At 32.5% G+C, this 23590-nt stretch overlaps 2 protein-coding genes across 3 annotated transcripts; one reads left to right on the plus strand and one right to left on the minus strand.

The window, feature by feature from the left end:
* Positions 1 to 162: 162 nt before the first annotated feature.
* Positions 163 to 4003, plus strand: LOC107648224 (WAT1-related protein At2g37460). The gene is made up of 7 exons (XM_016352187.3): positions 163 to 642; positions 951 to 1013; positions 1129 to 1245; positions 2317 to 2551; positions 2843 to 3004; positions 3110 to 3261; positions 3645 to 4003. Exons 1-7 carry the CDS (start codon positions 446 to 448, stop codon positions 3817 to 3819), a joined length of 1101 nt encoding a protein of 366 aa, XP_016207673.1. The 5' UTR covers positions 163 to 445; the 3' UTR covers positions 3820 to 4003.
* Positions 4004 to 10545: 6542 nt separating this feature from the next.
* On the minus strand, positions 10546 to 15849 carry LOC107648225 (DNAse I-like superfamily protein). 2 transcript variants are annotated; one of them, XM_016352188.3, is made up of 11 exons: positions 15529 to 15849; positions 14584 to 14641; positions 14382 to 14466; positions 14226 to 14291; positions 13915 to 14008; positions 13643 to 13753; positions 12642 to 12921; positions 12376 to 12554; positions 12175 to 12283; positions 11934 to 12082; positions 10546 to 11160 (listed from the first exon to the last, which is right to left on the minus strand). In XM_016352188.3, the coding sequence occupies exons 2-11, from the start codon at positions 14611 to 14613 to the stop codon at positions 10857 to 10859; spliced, it is 1407 nt and encodes a 468-aa protein (XP_016207674.1). In that variant the 5' UTR covers positions 14614 to 14641; positions 15529 to 15849; the 3' UTR covers positions 10546 to 10856. The 2 variants fall into 2 exon arrangements, with proteins under 2 accessions (XP_016207674.1, XP_016207675.1); XM_016352189.3 differs by lacking the exon at positions 15529 to 15849 and having other exon boundaries at positions 14584 to 15093.
* Between the last annotated feature and the right edge of the window lie 7741 nt (positions 15850 to 23590).

Consider the following 23590-nt stretch of genomic DNA (forward strand, 5'->3'; position numbering starts at 1 on the left):
TACATCCTATAATCAGATGCAAAAACAAATTTGTCCAAAATGAAACCTCAAAGTTGAAGTAATAATTAAATTAAAACAAATAACAAGATTCAAAACAAAAGACGATATATGATATGATATATAAAAGCTACTCCACGATGAGTAACACTCAACTATATACAAAAAAGATGGTAATAATTAAAAAGTAGACACTGACTTTTTAAAGAAATCAGAGGATATGGCCATATGGGTACGTTGATAACTGTGACTCTATCTCCAAACTCCAATTAGTTGCGTGAAATAATGTGGATCCTAATATCTACGTATAGTTATACTTATACATACACTAACATAGTATATATACGACAGCCAACTATATAAGAAGCATGAACCTTCATTGGTGAAGTGGTGTGTCATCTATTGTTTCTTGTGGCCCAAGTAATTTATCAATAGGTGGTATTGGAAGATGGATGGTCATACACAAAAATGGTTGGAAAAAGCGAAGCCATTCATAGGTGTGATTTTCTTGCAGTTTGGATTTGCCGGCATGGATGTTCTATCCAAGGCTGCACTCAACAAGGGAATGAGCAATTATGTTCTTGTTGTTTATCGCCATGTTGTTGCCTTCATTGTCATAACCCCCTTCGCATTAGTCATTGACAAGTATGTATTCTCTATTCTTTGTCAATTGAAAATGTTTAAACCACTCTTTCTTATTCTTATTTGTATACTCATCGTTTCTACGATGAGTATAGAAATAAGTATCAAAAGTGCGTTACTCCAATAAAAATATTTATATGTGAAGATAAAATCTTGAATTGTTAGATAACTTGATATATTTTACTAAGCATATTTAATTGAATCATCTAACGATCTACATGAAGATGTCTTCATAGAAATAGCCATTTTATTGACAAAACTAGTCCTGGTCGTATAACTTGAATTAATTTAGTATGTTGATGTTTTACCAGGAAAGTGAGGCCAAAGATGACATTTTCAATCTTTATGAAGATGGTGGCACTAAGCATACTAGAGTAATTTTCTGCATGGCTATCTATGATTTCTCTCATGGAAATTGAAACACTCACTTAATTAACTCTTGATATTTATTAATAATTACTATATTTTTTTTTAAATTATTATTGGCAGGCCAGTTATTGATCAGAATTTATACTTTTTGGGAATGAAATACACAACAGCAACCTTTGCCGCTGCCATGACCAATATGCTTCCTGCCATTACCTTTGTCTTGGCCTGCATTCTTAGGTAATTAATTAATGATTATTATTTCACTTCCTTTGGTGATGAAATGTTTCTTTGAAATTTGGTAAACACTTAACTACTTGTATTGGATTTGGATATATCATTCCAGAGTGAGGGGTATGGTGGTCCTTAAATTGGTCTCTATATGCAGCATCCGTAAAAAAGAAGCTTTCTCTAAAGAAAAACAACACGGAGAGAAAAAAATTTTGTTAACAAATATATTACTATAATCATAAGAATAAAATTCAATAATTAAAATAATAAAATTATGTAGTTTAATATCAAATTGGAGTAACCAATTATATAAATTTTATGTACAATAATTATTTTGGAATGTATAAATAATTAAAATAAAAATATTATAGAAATCGAGAGAAAATTATGTATGTCATAGTCAAGGTTATTATAAATGTTTTATTTTTTAAAAAAAGCATAAATATATTTGGTATAACTAGTGTCTTGGTATCGAATATTGTACTACTTTTCAAAACAATTTTGAAAAAAAAAAACTTTAATACCATTTCATGAACTATTTTTTTTTCTAAAAAAATAAGTGTTAGGTAAAAAAGCATACAAATAAATATATTTATATTGTATTAGATGCTATTTAATTTTGTATAGAGTGACATTTTTTTCCAGTAAAATGGCAGTATTTTGTTAGAATTTATTTGTTGTCAACAAATTTTAATTCATTTATTGATAGATAATTATAACTATTTTATGTATATACTGAAAATTAACTAACAAAGTAATTATTTATATAAAATATATATTAAAATATATAAAATAATATATATTTATACAAATTTATAATAATTAATATAGTGATTAAATTTTAGTATATATCTAATATTTTTGTATTATTTTTTGACTGAATCAATATGAATCCGTAGACCAAGCCCTCAGAATTTTTTAAAGGAAAGTTCTTTGGAGCCTATGATTTTTTGCCTAAATTGTCTAAACATATAAATAGAAAAAAATAAGACTCACTCTTTTATTTTTAAATTCTATGTCTAAAATTTAGGCAAAATAGAAAGCATCTTTTTTAAAAGCAAATTTGTGTACACTGTACAGGCTTGAGAAGGTGAAAATAAGAAGTGTACGGAGTCAAGCAAAGGTGGTTGGGACTCTAGCAACTGTTGCAGGTGCCATGGTTATGACACTGCTTAAAGGCCCAGAGCTCTTCGGGGCCCATGGAAGCAATACCCATAACCAGCATAATAATGGGGTAAACCTTCATGATGTCATTAAGGGTTCCATCATGATCACTGTTGGCTGCTTTAGTTGGGCTTGTTTCATGGTTCTTCAAGTGAGTCTTTCATTTCTTTATTTACAATATAAGAATTCTTTAAAATGAAAAATAAGATTTTTAACCATTAATTATAAGATTAAAAATAATATAAATTTAAGTTTTGAATTAACTAAGACATCAAATTCTTGCACACATTAATATAATGTACATTATATTATACAAAATTTTCATATAAATAATATAAATTATTATATTTGTTATTTTTTTACTGGAAAATGATTAAATGGTTAGCAGACTTGATAGTTACAGAATAATCCTTGGTCTAAAGTTATGATGTGTGGTGTGTAGTCTGTTACACTAGAAGCGTACCCTGCTGAGCTGTCACTTACATCATGGATATGCCTATTGGGAACAATTGAAGGTGGCTTAGTGGGCCTAATTATGGAAAGGGCTAATCCTTCTGCATGGACTCTACATTGGGATACAAAACTACTTGCTGCTGCCTACAGTGTGAGAGCTAATTCGTTAATTTAGTCAATTATTTAACAATTTTCATACCACATATAAATAATCAGCTTAGTTTTTGTAACACATATGCTCTTGGTTATTTTGCAGGGCATATTTTGCTCTGGACTAGCCTATTACATTCAAGGAGTAGTCATGAAAACTAGAGGTCCAGTCTTTGTAACAGCATTTAGTCCTCTCTGTATGGTCATTGTTGCTATCATGGGCTCCATTTTTCTCGCTGAGCAAATGTTCCTTGGAAGGTAAAATAATTCTATAAACACATGGAATTATTAGTGTTCTCAGAACCGGATTGGGAATCAAGAACGAGTCAAGCAATCGGTTCAATTTAGGATAAAAATTAATAGTAATAAATCAGTCAAAAAATTGGTTAACTGAGCAATTAATCGATTTAAAATAATAAAATATAAAAATTATTTATTCTAAAAAAAATATTTTATATATAAATATATAATTTTATTATATCTAATTCAATTTCGATTGAATTTCTGTTGAATTTTTAAACCTTTAAACTTCAAATTTTACCGATTTGATCACTGATTCGATTTTAAAATTTTGGGAATTATCTATTATCATGTTATTAACATTATATGAACTAAAAGAAAGAATATGAAAAATTTTACAGGGTGGTTGGTGCCATTGTGATTATTTTGGGGCTGTACATGGTGGTTTGGGGCAAAAGCAAAGACTATGACTCACCAAATCCAAGTATTGAAGATAACAGTAATGCCAAAAATCAGTATCTTACTCAAGAAGGCATGAATGGTAAGGAAAACATAGCTAGAGATGAACAAGTATGAGACAAGATACCAACTCTAACCACAACAACTTTATATAGTCTCATAGTTGTTTGGTCCTTCACACTATGATGTATGAGTTGAGGTTTAATTTTTACTGTAATAGTAAGGCTTCTTCATAAGCCAAGCGAAGTACCTACAACATGAACATGGTGCAACTTTCAATACAACATTATATTGATGCTGAGACTCCGTATTTTCTAGTATTAATTAATTCCACAATAGTAGAAAATTCGGTGTTCCCTTATTATGAGCATTGCTTCTCTTTATATTGGAAAACATGTGAGAAGGAAGAAACTGTGACTAGTCATAGGATTTTGCATTAACATGAAAAATGAACAAGTCAAACAAAGTTAATTAAATAAACCTCAATATAAGTAAATGTGGTTATTGGGGTTTTTAATCTTGCAACAAACATGTCCTTCAACTCCCATGCATTAATGATTGAACAACCATCATCAATATGTTATCTCTTGACATAGAATTTCCATCAGCCTTTCTCTAATCTTGAGCAATAGATATCAAATATTTGTGTAAAAAGACCTTATATATAATTTCTCTTGTTTCACCATATATAATTAAAACCTGATTGAGGGTCAACCCCATATAGGGTTTCATTTTATCCTTCCTTTCGACACAATTTATATATAGTTCTATACTAATTAACAGAGAGTTAATAGTCAATTTCATCCCCGAAAGTGTCCTCGATCTCCATTTTCGTCCCCAAAAGTCAAAATTAATCAAAAACGTCCTCGAAAAATACATGTGTTGATCACGTTCGTCCTTCCGTCTTCTCCGTTGATGAGATGGCAAACGGCCGCTTATGTGGCCCGTTAACTGCCAAGGTGGCAGTGAAGCAGGACGACGTCGTTTTGGTTGAGTGAGCCAGTAACGTTGAAACGTCGCCGTTTTGTCTTCTGAAGAGGGATTCAAACGTTGCGATGCCTTACCCCTGTCTCCTATCAACCATCGCTCTGTCTTTCGCTCCAAAACGTGTCGTCTCCCACAAGGTATGCCCTAATCGTTTGACCGAAGCTCTGCACCACCCCGACAAGGATCGTTAGTGCTGCTAGACGATTACAGTGGAAAGGCTTTGACCGTTGAATGCAGAGTTGATGTTATACTGGAGCAGCATTGCTAGTAAAAGAAGGCATTGAGACGTTGAGAGGTAAGGATTGAACTCATAATATGATTTCTGACTTATTCTGTGATGCGGTGTATTGTTACTGTGGTGGTGTTAATGTTCGTCTGATTTAGGGTTTGGGGTGACGAAGGGTGTATTAGTGTTGTTTTAGCATTTTCATGTATGAGATTGTGTTACTTTGTATGGCTCTGTGACAGTAGTCAGTGATGTTTGAATTTAGTGATGGTTCTGTTGCATGTTTTTTTCGGGTTAAAGGTTGATTGGTACCAACTGGGTGTACTAGGTGGTGATTGATACAGAGTAGTTGTTGCTGGTCATGTTTGTTTATGATGTTTTTGTGTTTGTCATTGTAGATGGAGGGTCCTCCCATGACATTTGTTTTTCACCATGGTGAGTTGTTTAGGACGGGTGAGGATGGAGACATGGTTTATGAACCTGATAATACAGAGGTATTGATGGGTGTTGAGGGAGACACACTTGATGTGTTTTTTGTAAGGGGTTACTATAAGGAGGTGGGATACATTGAGGCTGGCAATTATTGGTGGAAAGTTCCTGGAGTTTCGATTGCATCTGGGTTGAAGAAGTTGGTGACAGATGCTGACTTGATTGCAATGTGCAAGGATTGTAGGAGGAACCAATATTTGATCAACCTATACTTTGAGGACTGCATCTCACAGCCCTGTGTAGTGAACAACATAGGGGAAGGTGTAGCTCTTCTGGAAGCAGGAAGTAGTAAGAAGAAGAAGTTCAGTTCCCAGGCCAACATGCACCACTCCCAACCTGTGAAGACTCCCACAGTGAAGCACCCTCAGCCCAAGAAACCAACCTCTGAGCCCACTAAGGCAGCCTCACAGCCCAGTAAGCCCAAAGCTCAGCCTAGTAAGCCCAATTTTCAGCCCACAAAGCCAGCCTCATAGCCCAGTAAGCCCAATAAGCCTTATTCTCAGCCCACCAAACCAACACATCAGGCCTCAAAGACCATCTCTCAGCCCATAAAGACTCCCTTGCAGTCAACAAAACTCCACCCTCAACAAACCAAAACCAACAATCAGGGGAAGATAGCCCCACATCATTCCAAAACATCCTCTCAACCAGCCAAGAACCCGAAAAGTAATAATAAGAAAGGAAATACCAGTGCATGCAGAGTAACAAGATCCGGAAGAACTGTAAGAGAAGGTCCCATCCAAGATGAAGATTCTGACTCTCATGACTCGTATGAGAGTACTGAAGATGAGTTGTACAAGCCTCCGAAAGTTCTAGGAGACAATTTATACAGCAGTGACAGTGATAGTGACAGTGAAAAAGGTTCACAAAGAAAGCAAAAGAAAGCTGAAGCGAAGGAGAAGCATAGGCCTCCTAAGTCTAGACTTGCGGATAAAGAAATTGACACTGATGACTCAAGTTATGAGGGTTTCGAAGATGAAGAAAGCTCTGAAACTGGTAAGCTCTGAATCTGGATTGCTACTATTTTAATATTTCATTTGGCCAAATTTTAATTCCATGTTATAATTTGGTAGATGCAGACGAAGATGATAATGATCTTGGAAGTTTCTCAGATTCTGACTCATGGCATTTAGAGGATTCTGGTAAGGAGTTAGACTCTGATGAGGAGACAGCTACTGTTTATCCCCAATATAATGAAAAAACCAAATTTGGAAACCTGAAGTTTGAGGTTAGTATGACATTCAAATCAAAAGCTGAATTTATACAAGCCACTAGGGATTACACTATCCAGTGGGGTAGAAATATATTATTTACCAAGAATGATAGAGTTAGGGTTAGAGCTGTTTGTAAGTCAGACGATTGTCCATGGGTGGTTTATTGTGCTTGTAACAGTAAAGACTTGTCTTGGCAAATTAAAACGCTAGTTGATAATCACACCTGCCCTAGAAAGAGGAAAAATAGGGCTGCAACCCAAACCTGGACACTTAGCAAGCTAGTACCCAAGCTTAGAAAGCACCCAACTATGAAGCATCGAGAGGTGTATGATTGGTTTGTCCGAAAGTGTAATGTGTACCTCAATAGCACATGCATCACCAGGGCACTAAAAGCTGCTAGGAAAATTGTAGAGGGTGATGAGATAGCCCAGTATGGTTTAGTGTGGGATTATGCAAACGAGTTACTTACTAGCAATCCAGGATCCAGAGTGCAAGTTGGTGTGATCCCTATGCCTGAGAGTCCTCCACTATTTGATCGGTTCTATGTGTGTCTTGATGCTTGCAAGCGGGGGGTTTAAGGCGGGTTGTAGACCTCTAATTGGACTAGATGGAGCGTTTCTAAAGACACTACACGGAGGACAAATTCTTACTGCTTGCGGACAAGATGCTAACAATCACATCTTTGTGATTGCCTATGCAATTGTCAGTGTGGAAAACAAGGATAATTGGCAATGGTTTCTTGAACTACTTCACAGTGATCTAGGTGACTACAGAGAGCACAAATGGTGCTTCATCTCAGATATGCAGAAGATAATGAATTCTGTAAGGACTAATTTGATTAACTAAATATTCTTTGAAGGACTAGTTTGATTTAATGATTTCTATGTTGAGGACTGAAATGATTTAATATCTTTTCATGTTTGGTCTTTTGGTGCAGGGTTTAATCCCTGCTGTTCAGGAAGTTTTTCCAAGAGTTCACCACTGCTTCTGCGTGTGGCATTTGTGGCGCAATTTCTCGAAACAGTGGGGTAGTTGTGAGTTAAAAGACCTTGTGTGGGAATGTGCAAGGTCAAGGACAACAGCTGAATTTGATAGAAATATGAGGAGAGTTAAGTTGATCAACGAGAAAGCTTGGCAGTATCTTGATAAATGGCCAAAAGAGGCATGGATGAAGGCGCATTTCAGTGAGGTTCCGAAAGTGGATAACATATGCAACAATGCCTGTGAGTCATTCAATGCAAAGATCAAACACGAAAGGAGTAAGCTTATCCTGACACTGGCTGAGGAAGTTAGGAGAATCATCATGAAGAGTATGGTTGATAACAGAAAGAAGTTGCAGAACTACCAAGGAATTCTCCCTCTTGTTCAGCAAAGTAGGTTGGAAGCTATGACAGTGATGTCCCACCATTGGGCTCCTCAGTGGTATGGTGATGAGAAAGAGGAGTTGTACAAAGTGCATGGCTGGCCGACCAATATGGTTGTTGACCTGGGCAAGCACACATGCACCTGCAGGTTTTGGCAACTTACAGGTAACAACTTTCTTCTCTTACTTAATTAACAATGTCTTCATTCATGATAGTATGTTTACTGTATCAATTTGTTTGGCTTGAAAGGAATGCCATGTATGCATGCAATATTGGCAATACAAGATAAGAATGACAAGAGACCTGAAGAATATTTCCATGAGTGGTTAAAGATGGAAGCATATAAGCGTACTTACTATTTTAATGTCAATCCGGTTAAGGGGCAGGATCTATGGGAAAAAATGCCACATCCAGCATCAGTCCCACCCACAGTGAAGCCTAAACCTAGGAGGCCAACAAAGAAGCGAAGAAGGGACAAAGAAGAACAACCGAGTGGGTCAAAGACAAAAATGAAAAGAAAATACAACCCAATCCGATGCATGTACTGTGGTGAGGTTGGACACAACAAAAGAGGGTGCGCAAAAAAAAAAGGCTGTGGATGCTGAGGAACATGTCAAGCAGATGCAGCTACAATTGGCAGTTGTTAGCCTTGCTCCAGAAGGTGCTGAACCCGAAGTAAATGCTGCCCCTACTGATACTGATATTGGTACAGAAGCTGAGGCACCTATGCCTTCACTTCCATCATCCACTCAGGCTGACTCAGAGAGTAACAGCAGTGACTCGGAATGCATCCCAGCAACCCAAGAGCCCCTACAGGTAGTATCATCACTCCTAACTCCTAAAAAAATTTGAATGTAGCCTAATCATGTAACAAACTCATTTGGTACTGGATCATACAGGATCAATTGATAGGTAGGCCACCTAAGTTGCAAGTGATCAAAAGAAAAGCAAGGTTAACGTACTCCCCTACGCATATTGCAACTGGATCTGTGGCTGTTTCTGCTGAGACCATTAAGGGGATAAGTTCTGGAACTGCTAAGTGGCTGGAAAAATTCATGACCTTTGTGCCTACTCCATGCTTCAAGGCTCCAAGGAAGACTGATGACAAAGTTTGATTTGTTAGGAATGTGTAGTTGTTGACTCATTTTGTGTATGACACAACATTCTGTTTGTTGCTTTTGTGTGTGGTAATTTAGTCTATGGACAATGTATTTGTCAGTTAAGAACCTTATGACTTTGTTCTACTATTTCTCTATTAAGACAATGTGACACTTAGCCGTCAATGACAAGTTACTATTAAGATTACTTACTATCTTCATTTTGTTTATGCCTCAACATAATTCATGCAAACACAGAATTAATTGCCAAATTTTATAAAATTATCCACATTTGACAGGGAGTTGCTTCCAACTTCAAATAACTACTCCCATTCAAATCAACAACTTCAATACATCATTACATGTTCATAGAGGATAACTGGTTTCATTTAGAAGTACATAAGAAACAACAAAGTATCACAACTACTACAAACAGCAAAATCATTAGTAGTTTCAAAGCTCTAACTTCAGCTTCCAAAGTGCCTAACTTCCATGCCACCTTCACCCTCCATTCATCATACTCACCTTCAACCTCCATATCAGCTCCTGCATCTTTCTTTGTACCACACACACCCACTGCTCCATTTTCATCATCATCAACTCACTTAAAATAATTGCAGTGACTGCCCTTCTGCAATTTTAGATGGGAGTAAACAAAAAAATCAGAGAACACCCAACAGCATATAATAACATGAAAAAGCTTTAACTTCCTTTACCATCACTCACCCGGTACCTTGGACATGCATGGAACAATCTATTCGGATTCTCTGCTGTCCCAGATTTCTTAATCACAGTCTTCAGCCCACAGAAACATGATCCATCATGAGCATTCACCCTCCTCCTTTGCATCGAAACACTGAATCCATGACTGTCGTGCGATGCATGTGACAAACCGCCACCACAACCACCATCTCCTCTCTCCATCCACGCAGCCAGCTAGGGATTACGCCTCCTACTTACCTCTACTGCCACCGAAAGTGATCACATCGATGTATTTATCGTTCGAATTAGGATTAGGGTTTGTAAACTCGAAGGACTAATTTGATGTCTTAAACAAAACTTATCTTGTCAGCAACAACATGCTACAGCCTGGTGTTGGCCACCTTGGCAGTTAACGGGCCACGTAAATGGCTGTTTGCCATCTCATCAACCGAGAAGACGGAAGGACGAACGTGATCAACACATGTATCTTTCGATGACGTTTTTGATTAATTTTGACTTTCGGAGACGAAAATGGAGATTAAGGACACTTTTGGGGACAAAATTGACTATTAACTTAATTAACAGAAGAACTGTTTCTGTTATCAAAATTTGTTGTACATCTTGAATCATTGGTTCAAATGATTGTTAAGTAAGAAAAAGACCAATGACATTTATATAGATGTTTCTATATAACGCTGCTAAACAAATTAAAGCAATTCCTAATCAATGAATTATGTTGATAAGAAAAAACAAAGGAACATCTATACAAAATGATATCAAATAAATATCATTCTTACTATATCACATTCCAGATTTACAAATATTTATCAACACATTTTCTCTTCCTCATCAAAATTAGCAAAGCAACACCATATCTCCTAATTTACAGAGGAGGTCGCGGTGTTTCAAGGCAGTTAAGATTCTATTCTTCCTCAACCCTCATCGAATCTAGTCTCCAAACTCGATGGCCAAAATTCCAATAAGAATCTCTTGCCATATAAAAAATTAAAAAAAGAAAAAAAAAAAAAAAAAGAATTCCATCCCTCCAAAATTCTTAGTGCCCTACATGGTGGACTCACAAACTTTGTACAGTGTCCATGCAACTCTGTGTCCTCGTTAGCATCAAGAGCTGCTCTTCTGCCTGCACTTTCGCGGCGCAAGACGATGGTAGCCCAGCGTTTACCAATGGTTTTGAGGAACATGATCGTGTAATGGTGACAGCATTAGAGGGAGGAGGAGGAGTAATGCCATTTTTGCCCCTCAAATCAACTTGAGCGAAGAACATCGAATACACTGGTCTGTGGTCAGAGAATTTGGATTCTCCACGAACATACCATAGCTGCTTCAACCTTTCCCCTTTCCACAGTATTCGATCGCACCTGTGAACAACAATTACTTGAGCCACAATAATTCAAAAATAACAGCTAGTGCATATAAATAATTATAACGTAATGTATATGTTATTCTTGCTCTAATGTGTAGCCAAAAAAATTGAATACAAGACACTGAATAAACTAAGAAGCAACTTGGCCTCGTTAACGTGAGCAAGAAGCTTATCATAAACCATGAAAGGTTGTTGGCTAGCGTGACGACTTAGTTTATTACTTATTATAATAAGCGAAAAAATAAAGGACCTTAAAAAAATTGTCATTGGTCAATAATAATACCCGTCACCTGTTTATTTATTTTTCTTCATAATTAATATATGGTTCCCTTGCCTCCATCATTAACTACATTGATTATTTATAACTAAACTAGCCATCTCTGATCGCAATAACATTCACATGATGATGATTATTTTCTGGCGGTTGACTAATTCAGGAAGCAAATAATTTATACATCACGTCACGACTTGGCCATTTTCAAATGGAATCGATTTCTAGTTACTAAACAAAAGGCAAATGGCATTTTATTAACTATGTGAATTTGTATAATAATGTTTGTTTCAAGTTGTAAACCGGGGAAAGTGTCATCTGACCAGTGGCATCACATAGCATATTATTTTTAACAAGTGGCAACAATAATGCATATGATGAGGACAAACAATTAATCATCATCTTGTTATGGTTTCATGCGACATGTATGTGCAAAACAGAAATGCTAAAAATTAGGTTAGATTAGATAAAGAAGCGAATTGAGATTGAAATGTTACCAAGCAGGAGTGCGTCTTTTTTCCTTGGACTTGGAAGTTTGGGCAACATAGTGGTCCGAATTGGCTAAGTATTTGTATGTAGGTGCAAAGTATATTCCCCCTTCATTCCAACCTTTAAATACTCTACCTGCTTTCTGCTCTATTCTTAGCTGCCAATCGCAATAAACAAAAACAAAATAAGATCATCATATGATAGTACTTAGTACATATATACTACACTTTAATTAATGAAATTAATTACCTGATCCATTTCTAGTAGTGCCTGCCAATCATTCTTCTTGAGAAGCTCATGTGTATCATCGTAGCCAGCTACAAGCCGATAATTCAAATCTCCAAGCCATATGATATTACTACAAATATAAATACATACATACATACATGGATTAAAAAGAATTCAAATATTAGGCAGTAGGACGTGGAAATATATAACATTAACACATACTGGTGTTGAAGTATGGTTTCAGGAGCCTCGAAGGAACTCGAAAACTTAGTTCGCTTCAAGATTTCCGAGACGTGCAAGTTTCTTCGCATTTCGTCGCCGTCTTTCTCTCCAGAGGCCAAGTGGGTGCAGACGAAGCAGAACGTGGTGTGGTACAGTCTCATGCTAATTGATATTGAGCCCTGTTAGTGTAACCATTTACCAAACGATAAGAAATGATAATTCATATTTCATAAGTTTGAGAGTGTGCGAAAGTGAAAGTGATGGACCTTATTGCCAAGGTAGCCCATAATGCCAGTGCCAACGCAAGAGGCCCTAATATTGGTGACGTGGCAGTAAAGATCTGCACGCACCCAAACGCACAAGAAGATTCCAACCATTTGCCTGCTTGCTGCAAGGTAATACCGTTGCTGCTGCTTAACGCCTCCTTTTTCTTCTTCAATGTTTGGGTTTAATGCGTTCCTCATAAGCCTTAGCCACTTCGCTGCTGGCCCACTGTCCTCTGGCCCAAGCACGTTCCCTGCGTTTAGCGGCACTATTTCTTGGAACCTATTCACATACACTTACACTTTTACTATTTTACCCCAAAGTAAGAAGCGCGAGGTTAAAAAGTAAAAGGTGAAAGTAACAGGTAGTTCTGAGTCTGACATGTGAGCTTTAGGGTTAAGCCGCTTATTTAAGAACAGACAGGGACTTCAAACCATCATTTCAAGGGTATTAAATTAAGTAAAAAAGTTTTTTCTTGCATTTTGAATTTCTTTTAACACTTATTTAAGAACGCTTTAAAAATATTCATAAATATTAGAACCTAATAATAATAATAATAAATTATAAATTTAAGGTTGTGAAAAATGGCCGTCAAGTTTATTTTCAATAGTTGAATTTTGAAATACAATTTATTTATTGAATTTATAAAAATAAGATAACTGAAAAAAGTTAATGAGTTATAATTTAAATGGTATAATTTCTTTATACTTATTGTAAATTTGAATTTTTCTATCTTTAATAAAAAAAATGATGACAAAAAAAAAAGCAAAGTTTTGCTAATTATTGCAACACAAATTAAGAAGATATAAATAGAAAATTTTAATCAGTCATCCAAAACATTTAATGCAAAAATTATTTTTTTTTAAAATATAATCTAAAATAAAATCTACATTTTTAAATACTCTTTAGCAAACTCCAAAAAAAAAAAAAAAAAAAAAACACTAGTAACAGAGGTAATGAAATTCAAACTATTAAGAGAAAAAAAAAAGAAAAGAAAAAATACCCAATTACATAGACATCGACATCAGCTGGTGAAGGAGACTTAAACCAATCCCTCAAGTTCAAAGCTTCATCGGGTGACTTCCCTCCAACATTCCACGTCCCCACGAACATCCTACACAAACAGCCACACCCCTCAAAAATCAAAATCACTCTTTCTTAAAAGTCAAAGAAAACGCCACAACTAATACAAATAATAATAAAAGAAAACAGCACCCCAATGAGTTTAGGTTAGCCACATAATGTTTCAACGAAAGCTATGATACAAGTGCTTACCTGAGGTCGAGAGCATCACTGAAAGGAACACAAGTTTCTTCCTTCCCAAGATCCCAACTTCTCATTCCATTTCTAGAATCCATCAACCACCCCTCTTTGAAAAAATAAATAGCCCAACATCAATCAATAAAATTCAATATTATTTCCATCACCAAAACAAACAAAAAAAAACTGCTAAATTTTGTAGGCAGGGCAGCCCCTGTTTCCCGGAAAATCCGGCCATCCACGTGGCAATCAAATTGGGATGGAATCAAATTGGGACCCAATCCAATTAATCTGAGGGCTACCAATAAACACTGTTCCTAATTTACCTGAGAAATTATCTGGGACGACGGCGTAACAATCTTTGTCCGAACAACTCTTCCTCCTTTCTGCTCCTGATTCCAAATTAATTAATCAATTTATGAAATTAAACCTAATTGACGAAAAACATGAAGAACGGATCGATCTAAGTTTTATTTACTTACCTGTGAAACAATAATCTGAGTGAAACTTATCAGCACTAGTCTTTATGTTAAGCCACTTTTTCACGGCTTGTTTTGGCCACGAAGACTACAATAATCACAAAATTAACCGAAAATTAATTAGAAGACTACAACAAGGAGAAATTAGTACTAAATTAAATTAAATACGAGAGATCAATTATGTGAGTGCATGCATATAATATACCTTGGATATTTTGTTGGACTCTGTTCTCATTGCTCTTCCACCTTCGAATCGCTCAAAACTGAAGCAAAAACAAGATATGAATTAGGATCTTTTGGCATGAGAACAAGTGCAGACGGCTAAGGTTTAATATATAGTGGCAATAATATATGGAGATGCAGATTATCCAAATCCGAAGCGAGGAATTTTTAATAACAAAATTCGAGAGGGAGATTGATTTTGTAGCATTAATTGGAGGAAGTCACACACATGGAAAAATTAAAGTAATTAAAAATAAAATAGTAATTAACAATGGTATAGATATTTGTTTTGTTTAATCTTATTGGTACGAAAATGATTAAAAATGTTAAACGGTTTTCAACGGCAAATATAAAAGAGACTAGTTGCAGGGAGAAGCGGAGACAGCACACATGAGTCTTAAACAAACGAAAAAAATGAAAAATGAAAATGAAAATGAGAATATAGTATAGTTGTGGCTTCTATTGTGAGGTAGATAAAGAAAAGGCCGGGTTCATCGTTTTCTTTGGAGGAATCTTTCTTTTGAAGCTCCCGTTTGGCGCTTTACAGATCAAAGAACCATGAAAAAAGCCTAAGCCTTTCTTTATTCGGACAAAACATTCAAAAGCAAAGATTGAGATCTCACTAGCATCCATTCAAAAGGTGAACCTTTTCCTTTTCTTTTTTCTTTTCTCTGTTGCCAGAGAGAACACCACCACCTTATTGAAATCCAAGCAGAAAAGAAACACCATATTGTAACTGAAAAGAGACACTATGTATCATCATCCTAGTAAGTTGTTTAATTGCACACGCAAAAGGAAACAGAGAAAGCAGACGTGAGTTATGATTGGAACGTGAGTCAACGGCATTGCTAAATCGAGAGCGATGCCTGATAATGGAGGAGCAATTATTACTCGTACTAAAACATAAATGGCAAAGAAGAAGAAGTACCAGATCAGATCAAGAAGAAGAACACTTTCAGCTTCAGCTTCAGCTTCAGCTTCAGAGAGAATGATCAGAATAAAAGAGTGAAGAAGACAAGACTGTTAACGATCTCAGCTTTCATTTTTTTTTTCTTTTTTATGCTTTATGGTGTTGTGTAATGTAAGAGGGAAGCACGGAAAAGAGAATATCTGAATATGGGTGTGTGACAGAGTCCTATAGTAGCAGCTTGTTCCCTTCTTTGTTTCTTTGTTTGGTTACCCTTTTCGGATGCACAGAGAGAAGAGAAGAAGGTTTGGGTTTCGGTGCTATTTTTTCGGGGGTCTCCTCGGTAAAGCAAAAAGGTTTCTCTGATTTATATCATATGAGACTTGAGTCTGAGGGAGGAAGAGAGAGAGAAATACTAAATAGAATTAGAAGGTACCAAAAAAGAAGCTCCAGATTTTTGAAACGGGGTTGCAGGGGTATATTCGTCTTTTCATTATATGTTTCGGTGGTTAAGGTCACTGAACTGCTAATCTTTGCCGTACACCTTTTAAGCCTGCCTTAATGTACCACTTCCAACGGCTGGCGAAATTTTTATCCTAAAATGCACATAATTATTTAAGATTTAATTTACATTTTCTAATAACATATATATTTTATTCGAAAATCCTATTTGAGTTTTGAACACTAATAAGTATTTTATTTCTTCTCTTTGATTCTCTTTTTCTTACAAAAATTAAAGTTGGAAACTTTAAAAGAATAAAAAGAAAAACAAGTTTCAAAATTGAAATGAAAAAGGTATGTTGAGAAATTTAATTTTGATTGGATGTTAACTTGAATTTTAAATTTAAGTGATTATATAGTAATAGAGGATTCCAATTTCATTAACCAAATCATATTAACACAAAAAATCAATCATTAGTTAGTTACTGTATAAAAATATATATTTATTATTCGTGAATAAACTTGATCATACTGCTATATATAAAGAAATTTGATTATTATGTTATAATATGTTTAATTATTCTATTATGAAATATTTAATCAATTCTAATGACTGATTAATTTGTTAAGAAATTATATAAAATAATATGTATAAATAAGTGGTTGATACTATTGTTTAATGTTTATAGATACCTTTTGAATTTATTTAATTTGTGTTACTAGCTATATCAATAAAATCATTTTACTTAATGATTATTATTATCTTAAGAATTATACAAATACAAACATCTAATTAAACAACAACATTAAATTTTTAGCCGATGAATTATACCTCAAATGACATAATCTCCTCATACCCACCTAAGAGGTCGCGAGTTCGAATCTCCCTTCTTTAGTGTAATAAAAAAAAATAACATTAAACTTTTGTGTAACTAAATCAATAGCTTAATAGTCTATATGTCTTATTTAAATTTGATATCTTATATTTAACTTTCATTTCCTTATTCAAATATACTCTTCAATTCTTAATTTATATTAATGTATAAAAATTAAGTTCAAATTCTTTAAATTAACAATAGCTCAATTATATTTTGAGAAAGTACGAGGAATTAATATAATTAGTATATAATATGTACTATGAGAATATTTTTTAAATTAATATTAAATGATAATTAAATTAATTAATTATAAAATTATTTATAATTTTAAATATAAAACAAACAACAATTTCAAATACAAAATAAATAAAGATTCCAAATAGTCACAAACACCACTAACCAGTCTTTCTCTCCCTCTTTCTCCCTTTCCATCTTCTCTCATTTCCGCCACAGAGGCCAGCCGTCGTAGCTCTCAACATCCACCGCCGCAGCGCGTGACCTGAAGCCTTTATTAGCGCCGATCAGAACTGCAGCACCCAACCTCCTTCATGCGCGTCTTTCCCGCTGGCAGCAGCTGCTTCGGTCGGCCCCAGTCCTGCACCGCTCACCCATTGCGTCGTCGTCTTCTCCTCATCTGTTCAAACTTTTTTCTTTTTTTTTTTCATTTTTTTATCTTATGTTATATCAAATTATAAGACTCATGTGTCAAATTATACATTTTTTTCTTTTTTTAATAAAAATTAAATTGTTGGATGATCATAGTTGCTTCTTCTGTTTATTCATCTACTTCTTTTATTTTAATGGTCAATTTAAGATAGTCATTTTAGTAGGTATGCGGATGGTTATTTTAAATTTTATGTAGATGATTATTTTGACTGGATTTGGTTTAGTTATATACAATTAAAATATGTTGGATGTTCAATTTATTAGGTAAGGAGATGATTATTTTTTTTTAAGTGGATGGTTATTTTTACTAAGAGTGAGTGACGTGTGACAAGTCAAGTAGCGAAGGTGAAGTGGGATGATTATTTATGAAGGTGGGAGTGGCCGTCAGTTGAAAAAGAAGAGAATATTAGAGTGAAATATTTTGGTAAATTAAAATTTTGGATAGTTATTTTTTTGAAATAATTAATTAAATTTTTTAAAAATTTGAAATTTAAAATTTGAAATTTGAAATGAAATAATTGAATGAGAGTTTTTAAATTTAGAATAGTGAAAAATTTTTTATTATTTATCTTTATTAGACTAAATAATTAGCTCATTATAGATATTGTGAGGATTTTTCATCGTGTCCTTTTTATTAAATAAGCGATTGTACAATATTCTAATAATCACATTAATTATACTGCATCGCACAACATGATTATTAATCAGCCGGCCATAATTAAATTATTAATTGCTAACCTTTTCAGGTCTTTCAGTTTTTTTTTTGTTTAGATAAAAAAATTATATTTTTCAATTTAAGTAATAGTAGAAGTAATTATATTTTTGGACACTGTCAACGAAATTAAAATAGAGAATGTACATTTTTAGTTTCACTCACATTGTGCTTGTTTGGGCGCCATTATTCTGTTGAAAAAAGATCTTTTTTTATTTTTTAGCATGTTTGGTAAATTTCTAGTAGTAAAAGTAAAAACACTAGAAAAATAAAAGAAAATTTTTTTGAGAAGCTGTAATTTACATCTTTTTTTAAAAGATCTTTTTTCTTTAAAAAAAGATGTTTTTCATATAATAAATAAACAAAAAAGTACTTTTATATTGTTATACCCAAACATAATTGTTAGATAAAAAGATCTTTTTGTATGAGATATCCAAACATAAAATTACTTTTACTTTTCTATAAGATTTTTAAAAAAAATAACTAAAAAAATTTTTTTTTTAAAAAACTCACCCAAACAAAGTCATTGTCACCTTAAGATGTAATAAATACAAGCATAACTCTATCTATTATTATTATTTAAAACGAAAAATATAAAAATCTTTATTTAAAAAAAAAAAAAAAAGAAACAGTCTTTCAGAGGCTCTCATTTTCTTCTTGGTGCAAGTGTATTAACTTTTTCTTTCCCTGTTTTGCATTCTGCATCATTTATTGTATTGGTCTTTGATATAAAAAAATTGCATAAATATCGATAATCTGATAATTAGACATGGATTCATCTCTCTTATTTTGATAGTGTTACTTTTTTTTTTATAAAATCATACAAAATATAATACAAAAAACTTAAGTATGAAGTAATATTATCAAAAATAGAAATGATATTACCATTTTCCTTAGACAAGAAGTAGATTTACAAATCAATCATGTTAATTCGGAAAGTAATTAAAACGAACTTTGTTTAAAAAAAATGGATTTGACATATGTTTTTGAATAAATGATCGATACTTCTTTTCGATTAGGGGTGGCAATGGGTAGAGTAGGATAGGGTTTGAAGCCAATCCTAATCCTATTCGCAGGTTGAAATTTTTATATAAATTCAACCCTATCCGACTCGCGGGTTGAAAATATCCCAACTTTAACCCTACCCGTTCTCAACCCGCAGATACTCGATCCTATCCGCGGATTACAAAAAAAAAATGTAAAATTATTATATAACTTCGTGATAATTTAAAATAGAACTGACTTTTATGTAAAAAAAATATTAAATTATCAATTAATGATCTTCTTTTAGTGGCTAAGGATCTTTTACATTTAGCGAGAGGTCTTTGATTCAATATCCACTTAAAACAAATTTTTATATAAATATATAACATATACATATATAGAGTGCGTGTTGGTCGAATAGGGTCGAGACTCAACCTGTACCCTACTCGACCCGCATGAGAACTCAACCCGCACCCTACCCTATTTGCTGCGGATCGGATTGACAATTCTACTCGATCATGTGGGATCAAATTAAGTACCCACAGATAAAATACATATTGTCACCCCTACTTTCGATCTTATGTGAAATGTTTAAATACCACTTCATTCTTTTATATTTATAAGATTTGCATTTTGCTCCACTATAAAATTAAAATAATAATATACACGTCCATTTCATCAAAATGTACTTAATCAACAAATCATTAAATTATATATATAAAAGTTACACTCACCCTCCTTGCAAAATTAAAATAACATATTATTCTTTTGTTCACTTGATCCAAATATCCTTTAATAATCATTATAACTATAAATAAATCAATAATAATTGTTTGGTTGATAATAATAATAATAATAATAATAATAATAATAATAATAATAATAATAATAATAATATATCATATATATTTATTATTAATGTAATACATTTTATCTACCTTTAATATTTTATCATTATCAATGAAATATATATAAAAACTTTATTGTTTTTAAATTAAATATGTTTGTAACAAGTTAACATATTTTTTTTATCATCTGATAAAATATTGTAAATAAATAAGCTTGTTGCAATTATAATAAATAGAATTTTATTTTGATATACTTATAAACAGGAACAAATCCAGGTAGTGAAACAGGGGGTATTTGCCCCCACTCTTATATATATATATATATATATATATATATATATATATATATATATATATCCATTTTAAATTTTAAATTTTAAATGATTCCATTATAAATAAATTTAGTCCAATTATTTAAAGTCTTAAATCCATTTTATCTTTCTATCATTTTGACTATTAGTTAACCTAATCAAATTTAGTCTTCTCTCATTTTTAAATCTCAGCCGTCATTACTCCTTTATTCTCTTAAATCCTTTTCTTAGTTTCAATCTTCTTTTTCTATTCCTTTTCTAGTGGTCATCTTTTTTTCATCAAAATGTAAATTTTAAGTTTTCTATTTTTTAATATAACTCTTTATGACTCTATGTATCTTTCAATTTCATTGTTTCTCTTTTTGATATTTTTAATTACAAATTATAATTCAAGCAATTATAATTTAGGTATTAATCTAATTTTTTATTCTCTTTATAAATTTATATATTTTATTTTATTCTCAATTTAGTGATCCTTATTATTTATTTGTTTATCTTTCGTTCTATTTTATTATATGTAATTATGTTGTATATAAATTTTTAAAGTCAATTGATCAATTTACTAATTTAGAATATATATTTTTTATTTATAGAAATAATAATGAAAAAATATTTTAAAAAATATCTTTCGTTCTATTTTATTATATGTAATTTTTATTTTTTTATTCGAATAATTGATGTGCACTTTTATTTTTTTGAATTTAGATTAATATATCTTTTGATAGTAATGTATATTATTTTTGTCCCCTCAAAATAAATTTTCTGGGTTCGTCATTGCTTATAAAGAATTTTATATAATAATCTAATCAAAATGATATATTTAGATGATTTTTTTTACGTAATAGGACTAAAAATGAGTTATTTTTGATAAACTAAAATCACAATTAAACGTCTAATATAAAATTCTTTTACATTATTAATGTATAAAAAATAAATTTTAATAAATATGTATTTTATATATTATTATTTAAATTAATCAAATAATTATTTCTAATTTATATATATAATTATAGTAACCATTACAAGATATTTTGATCAAATAAATTAAAAAATACGTTATCTTAATTTTATAAAAAAAAAGTATCATTTAAATATTTTATAAGAAATGAGGGTAAGTTTTCTCAAACGTATTTTTGTAAGCATTACTGCATTAGTCATAAAAAAAATTTAAACCAAAAAAATTATAAAATAATAAAATAAAATATTGATCATTATTAAATTTATAACTGTTGTCCTGTTTCCTGTATTAAACTCCAAAGTTTAGGAAGTATAGGCGTAGAGAGGTAAGGTGATATATTTGGGGATGGGTGTGGCTGCTACGTCAATTCTGTGTAGTGACTAGTAGCTAGTGTGGTACTGTTTAGTTGAATGTCAAATCAATGCATCAAAGAACGAGGCTCATCTCTCCTAAATAAACACCTATCTGCGCATTCATGCAACACACCAGAAAATGTATAATCTTGGCCTCTCACTTTTGTTTTTATTTGTTTATATTTTACAAAATTAATTAAAAATTAAGAAAATTGTTTTGCGATATAACGAAACCCCACCGAAGTCGGAACCAAACTAAAGCCTCATCCTCCACAATTGTATTAGGGTATCTATATATATATATATGAAACCCAGTTGGCACTTGGCACTGTATCTGTACGTGTTGTTCCTCTTAGTCTTACGGGACCACGCATGCGTGCTCTCTGCTCACATCATTATAGGTACCAAAATGGCTTCCCTGCCTAATATGTGCCTCCCCCTACTATTTCATTCATTCTAATTACATTCATACATACATATATTCCCTTGCCTTCAATTTGTTTGTAAAAAAAAAAAATCATATGTGTCCTTATTTAAAAAATTAAATTATTAGAAAAAAGTACACGAGTAATTATTCTAATTCTGGTATAAAAATTCTAATACTATATCACAAAATTATTTATGTTAAAATTTAAATTATTAGTTTACGATAAAGAGACACACAAATAATTATATACAACAATTTATTAAAACATCTACCTAACTAACAATATTTATTTGATATTCAATAAAAATTAATAAAAAAGATAAAATATTAAATTATTATATTAGTCCTGTAATTTTACTATATAAATTTATAATTAAGTGTTTATAATTTAAAATCTTTCAATTAAGTTCATATATCGTTTTGAATTTTGTAATTAAATATTTACCATACTAAAAGTGTTAGAATTAATAAGATATTTTTAAAATAAGAGGACGTGCAGATATAGAGATTTAGCTTTTACGTGTATCTTTAATTTAAAAAAAAAATATTCTATTAACTTCAAAACGGTGTTGTAATATAATTATTCAAAATTTTTTAAACTATAAAAATTTAATTATAATTAAATTTGATAAAATTATAGAGACTCGTAGAATAATTTAACTAAGACAAAAATCTAAAAATAATAATAGAATAGGTGTTTATATGGCATTTAAATTTTGTATGAATAATATTTTTCTATATGGTTAAATACTAAAATGAAACCTAAAAAATTTTAGTCCTAATAAAAATATCTCAAAATAAAAGACAAAAAGATTTACATTAAATATAGAATGTTTTGTTAAAATAATTCAATTATAAAAAAAGTTAAATTGGTTATTCAATAACAATTTATAATTTATCATAGTGAAACCATGCATTTTGATAAAAGGTAATATTAGGTGTTCCGAGGATTACCTAAAACGGAATTATTTTTGGGCCTGAATGTGAGCTCCATACTCTTTTTAGGGCAGCGTCCGACTTCTGCTGATGCCGAGGTGCCGTCGTCCGAGTTTCTCGTGAGCAGGTAGGGGTAGTACCTGCAAGAGATTTCGATGCTTAAGTTAGCAAGGGTTCAAAGTAGATTTTAAGTAGATTGGGGTCTAAATATATCTGAGGGTATTAGTGTATTTATAGTAGAATAAATAATCACCTTTTAGAGTAGTTCCACCTTTGATGGTAGATGGTCGTTCACTTTTCCTAGGAAAGTTGTTGACATCTCCCTTCTAGATGAGTAGGAGATATCTTAGGAGTCGGTTACTTATTTGGATAAGTAGGAGTACTGGGTAGACTTTTGTTGCTGTGTCCAACCTCTATGAGGTCGGGTAGGTGTAGTAGCTAGATCTCTTGAGTGAGTTTCTATTCATTTTAGGCCTGGCTATAATTTTGGGCCATGGTATAAACAGCGCCCCTACTTGAGTCTGAGCTTTTTAAGGTCGGACTCGAACATTTGTAGGTTAGACTTGATC

The sequence above is a fragment of the Arachis ipaensis genome, chromosome B6, assembly GCF_059453495.1.
Source record: "Arachis ipaensis isolate K30076 ecotype BB chromosome B6, ASM5945349v1, whole genome shotgun sequence".
Classification (NCBI taxonomy): Eukaryota; Viridiplantae; Streptophyta; class Magnoliopsida; order Fabales; family Fabaceae; genus Arachis; species Arachis ipaensis.